General features: G+C 43.1%; 1 protein-coding gene across 1 annotated transcript; it reads left to right on the top strand.

The window, feature by feature from the left end:
• The first annotated feature begins 2652 nt into the window (after window positions 1-2652).
• Window positions 2653-4517, top strand: LOC148019948 (SPX domain-containing protein 2-like). Its single transcript, XM_087700856.1, has 3 exons — window positions 2653-3163; window positions 3303-3465; window positions 3578-4517. Exons 1-3 carry the CDS (start codon window positions 2870-2872, stop codon window positions 4111-4113), a joined length of 993 nt encoding a protein of 330 aa, XP_087556982.1. The 5' UTR covers window positions 2653-2869; the 3' UTR covers window positions 4114-4517.
• Window positions 4518-4784: the final 267 nt, after the last annotated feature.

A 4784-nucleotide genomic window follows, 5' to 3' on the forward strand; every position in this document is an offset into this window, starting at 1 on the left:
GCTTGAAATGCTTGAAACAATAAGCTTCTATCCGTGGGTCTTGGCGGTCAAGTGTAAGCTCCCACTCCATTTTGGTTTTGTTGCTGGGACCAACGGATTCAAGCTTGAGCACTTGCGCACTTCAAATCGACACTTCAAATCGAGCGTCAAAGTAGGGTTTCATCCTCGAACAACCAATACTTAATGTAGGTAGGAGATTTGGGAGTTTAATCTTCAAAGCAAGTAAGTATTTTGAGTTTTTAATGATCAGGTAGGTAGGATAAATCATTTTAGTACTTGAGCTTTGATTTTTGCTGCATTTAGAGTAGAATAGGACCAAGAAATCAAAGCAAATCACTTTAGAGTAAAACAGGGAAAAAATAAGGGGAAAAAAAGGTTTGAAATCCATTGACAAGGCAAGAGCATGAACAAAGCAATACTTGGGCACTAGAATGGGGGTTTAAAACCCAAGGAAGAGGGGGTGAAGGTTCAGTTTCAATCTCAGCAAAGAGAGAGAGAGAGAGAGAGAGAGAGAGAGAGAGAGAGAGAGAGAGAGAGAGAGAGAGAGAGAGAGAGAGCAAGGTGAAAATTTTTGCACTCTCATAGGGCATAAGTTTTGACTTTAGGCTCAAACTAGGGCCAAATTTGTACTCAAAACAATCATAATGGCATCGTAAGTTAGCAAGTCAACATGAGAAAAATGGTATGATTTCTTTAAAGTCAAAAGGCATTGTGGGATTTTTGTACAATCATCGTTTCACGTATAGACCTTACTAAGTCGTACTTGATCTTATTGGATACTGAGAAAATGAACAATTTCATCTTATTGACCACCATTCGAGTTGGAGGTTGCATTAACTTAAAGGCATTTGTGCATGAATGTTCTAATTGGATAGAGAATCCATAAAACTTATCACATCCTCCTCCAAGTCTCATTTCTAATTCTTTTCGATGCCCATTGATATCCTTCCTATCGATCATTGCATGGAGACCATCCTTGCTATCCCTCTCTCCTTTTTTTGAAAGTTGTACATGTTACCTTAGAGTGCTATAAATAGAAAATCAATTTGCATATTAAAAAAGGGTTCTAGCCTTCTTCTCTTGTATGGATATAAGTGATTGTTGAGGCTTGGAAAAGTTGCTTCCTAAGGGCTTCCATGGTCAAAATAACCTTCTTTCTTTTGTACATTGAAATGCTTTTTGTTAATAGAGTTTCATTTAACAATCCCCCATCTTCTTTATAAATGTATGTAAGATCATATTTATTTTAGTATATGATGCATGATTTCGAAGAAAGTATTGAACCAAGTATTTACTTTAATGTATTATGTTTCAATTTTCTTTATGTTCAAATTGTGTCAAAGGGATGTTTTACTAAAAGACAAACACACACGCACACGCACACGCGCGTGCGCGCGCGCACACACACACACACAAAGGGAGGGGGAGTTTGCCAAGATCTTGTTACAAGATGGAGCATACCATGAATGGATGTAATGATTGAACACAATCCCCTAAATGCATCAAATTACTTAGATTACATGGATCCCTTTAGTTATATGTATAACACACACATGATCTATTGCTTTTACATGGAAAGGTTTCTACTCATCTCACTTTTCACCTCATAGCATAGGAAACTATAACGGCTTTATTGACATATCAAGGCCACTTCTATTATCTATCAAAAATCAACTGCAATGGGGTCATACGACACTCGTTTTGGTAGCTTCTTTATCTTCCTTATGTATATGAAAGAGAAACTAGTTTACCTTGGGGGTTGGAAGACACGCGGAGTCTTCAGATGTTTGGATCATATCCTATGTATGGTAAGAAATTGCATAGACGAGCGTTTTCTTTCTATGCTTGGTTTTACATGTGATGTTTCTCTCTCCAAATCCCTTTTTTGTAGAATAGTTATCTGCTTATATAAGAATATCAAGAGCCCATCCACACGCAAGTATATGCCAAATGTTTGGTCCTTGAAGGTGAAATAAGCATCTAGACTTCTATAATTACATGAGGATTCGCGTTCGTTTCACCACAATGGAAGCTTGTTACCTAGATAAATGGAATTTTACAAGGTAACTACTCTGAAGGGCGTCTCGTGGATTAGTCAACCCACGTGTTGAAAATCAAGTGGCATGCTATTGTGTTACACAACATCGTACCACCAAGTACATATGCGCACGAGCATATATGGTCTTGTCGTAAAGGTCGAACCAACTCTTATAATATTGTGCCAGCAACTTTATTGAGCTGTGCTAACTAAAAACTATTTTATTGTACTAGCAGGAGGAGCTAGATGGCTGAGGGCATACTCAAGTGCAGCCAAGGAGACAGGCAAGAATGTGAGTACGAGACGTCTGGTAAGGCATATATGCTTACAAAAAGCTTGGAAGTGAGAGTGAGATCCAGGCGCATGACAAGGAAGGCTACCCTTAGAAGTGGGGAGTTGTAAACGGTAGGGGGGACCTCATCCATGTACACCCTACCCAATGTAGGGAAAAAACAATACATTAGGAGGGAATGTGCAAGGGATGAAAAGGGAATATGCAAAGGGGAGGGGAATATTCGACAAAGAATATTCTGCTGCCGGTGCGGGGGGCTTCGGACAACAAGTTGCTAACTATGTGCGAAAGCTTGCGGTGGCCCATCGCCGTTCCCCCCCCACCCGGCCCTGCTCCCTCCCTCTCTCTCTCTCTCTCCTTCCTGGTTGCTCCGTCTCCTTCTCCCCTCTCCCTCTCACCTTGTCATTGCCTGCCTATATAGCCTTGCATGCCCCTCCACCTCTCCCTCTCTCCTGGTCTATGATCTCATCGAGAATCAACGATTGATCGTCGTCTGCCGTCACGCCTCCTCCTCGACATAATCGCATCATCAGGTAGCCATGAAGTTCTGCAGACGCCTCCATTGCTTGCTCCAAGACACCTTGCCCGAGTATCGCGACAAGTTCCTCTCCTACAAGAAGCTCAAGAAAAGCCTCAAGCTCATCCCTCCCTCGGCTTGCGCAGAAGCTGACAGCAGTATCGCTTGCCTCAATCACAGCAACCCCCAGTCTATTGCCTTTTGTAGAAGGCTGGTAACAGAGGAAGCGGCCTTCATCCAGCTGCTCGACGCAGAGCTTGAGAAAGTGAACAGTTTCTTCTTGGACAAGGAGGAGGAGTTTGTCATCAGGTCGCAGGTATTGATCTCCTTAATCGCTTGATATTCACATGTTGAATGCCGTATATCTTAGGCTTCGATTCATGGCAGCTGCTTCTTCGTTCATCTTTTTGCATTGCATTGCATAAGTCTCTAATTTCTTGCCATCATCAAAGCAGGAGATGAAGGCAAGGCTAGAGACGCTTGCAGAGGATCAGGTGTATGGGTTGGGCATTAACACGAACGAGATTAACGGGATGAGGATGGAAATCTGCAGAGACATTGTAGTCATCCATGGCGAGATGGTCCTGCTGATTAACTACAGTGCCCTGAATTACATAGGTGAGACAGCATGGCCCTGCAAAACGTTGTAGCAAGGCCACATATTATTGGGTCATCTAAGGTTGGATCTGTGAAAACCCTCCTCAATTCTTGAATTATGGTACTGTGGCAGGCTTTGCAAAGATACTCAAGAAGCACGACAAGATGACAGGCCGGCTTCTGCGGTCCATATACATACACAAGGTACTGCAAGCCCCTTTCTTTGCCACCGACATGCTATCCGACCAAGTCAGGGAATGGGAGGAGGCTCTGCAAACCCAGTTCACCACTCTCTCTCTTCCTCCTCCTCCTCCTCCTCCTCCTAAATCAAGGAATCAGGAAATGATGGTGCAGGTGGACCCTATCGATCCTTTGGCCTCTTCATCAGCATGCTCCAGCTCCCCCTTATCATCATCGTCGTCGGCACCTTCTTCCCTAATTCCTCTAGAGCTGTCCATGTCCATGGATGCAGTGGTTGCTCCCATGAGAGAGGATGATGCAGCCATGGATAGCACTTGCAAGAACATCATGGCTGCCTGCAGGATCATGAGGGAATTCCGCAGAGGCAGCTCCACTTACAACTTCTTCTCCTTCCCTCCCTTCGGCTACCTCTCCCCCGATCACTTCGATCTGCCAGATCAAGGCCTCAACCCATGCTTGGTGCGTTGACATCAGATCAGAGTCATCCAATTATCGTCTCAGGCCGCCCCTCTTAACAGAAAAATGTGTACAATTCCTAGACACAAACAACAAGAACTGACAACAACGATTACACCATCGTCAAGTAGCACATACGCTTTTTCTCAGGTATTATCTCATTGTATATATATAACGTCAATTGTCGGGGGTCACCGTGCCCGGCTTGGGTTCTTTTGAAAGTTTTACAACTCAAGGTTGCAGCAAGGTCACATGAGCAAAAAATATTACTCTCTTTGTAATTGTGACATACCTATACCATTCACTTAGCAATGATCTTTCTGGCTAGGTTTGTTATAATTACTCTCTCTGTAATTGTGACACACCTACACCATTCACTTAGCAATGATCTTTCTGGCTCCCTCTTAGCAGGCATTTGCGTTTGTTTTGCTCTTTGGCCCTCTCTTAGTAGGCATGTGTGTTTGTTTTGCTCTTTGGTTTCCATATGTGAGATGATGTTGCCTTGAAATGTGTCAAGTAAGAAAGTATAGGACCAAACCTTAGTTATCAGCTGATCAGAACTGCATCATAGCTGAGAGATTTCATGATCCTAGGACCAACTCTGCATGGCCAATCATGTAGGATTATCTCGAACTTCTCGAATCTTGTTCTTAAACATAGTGGTGAGAGTAGGTACCATACAT

This window comes from Lygodium microphyllum, chromosome 19 (assembly GCF_053477565.2).
Source record: "Lygodium microphyllum isolate KBCC chromosome 19, Lygodium_microphyllum_v1.1.10, whole genome shotgun sequence".
NCBI lineage: Eukaryota > Viridiplantae > Streptophyta > Polypodiopsida > Schizaeales > Lygodiaceae > Lygodium > Lygodium microphyllum.

Excerpts from the sequence above, each read along its gene's own strand:
- LOC148019948 (XM_087700856.1), top strand. The coding sequence starts at position 2,870 with ATGAAGTTCTGCAGACGCCTCCATTGCTTGCTCCAAGACACCTTGCCC. Across the intron at positions 3,164-3,302 it reads AGTTTGTCATCAGGTCGCAG|GAGATGAAGGCAAGGCTAGA; the intron begins GTATTGATCTCC and ends TCATCAAAGCAG. Across the intron at positions 3,466-3,577 it reads CAGTGCCCTGAATTACATAG|GCTTTGCAAAGATACTCAAG; the intron begins GTGAGACAGCAT and ends GTACTGTGGCAG.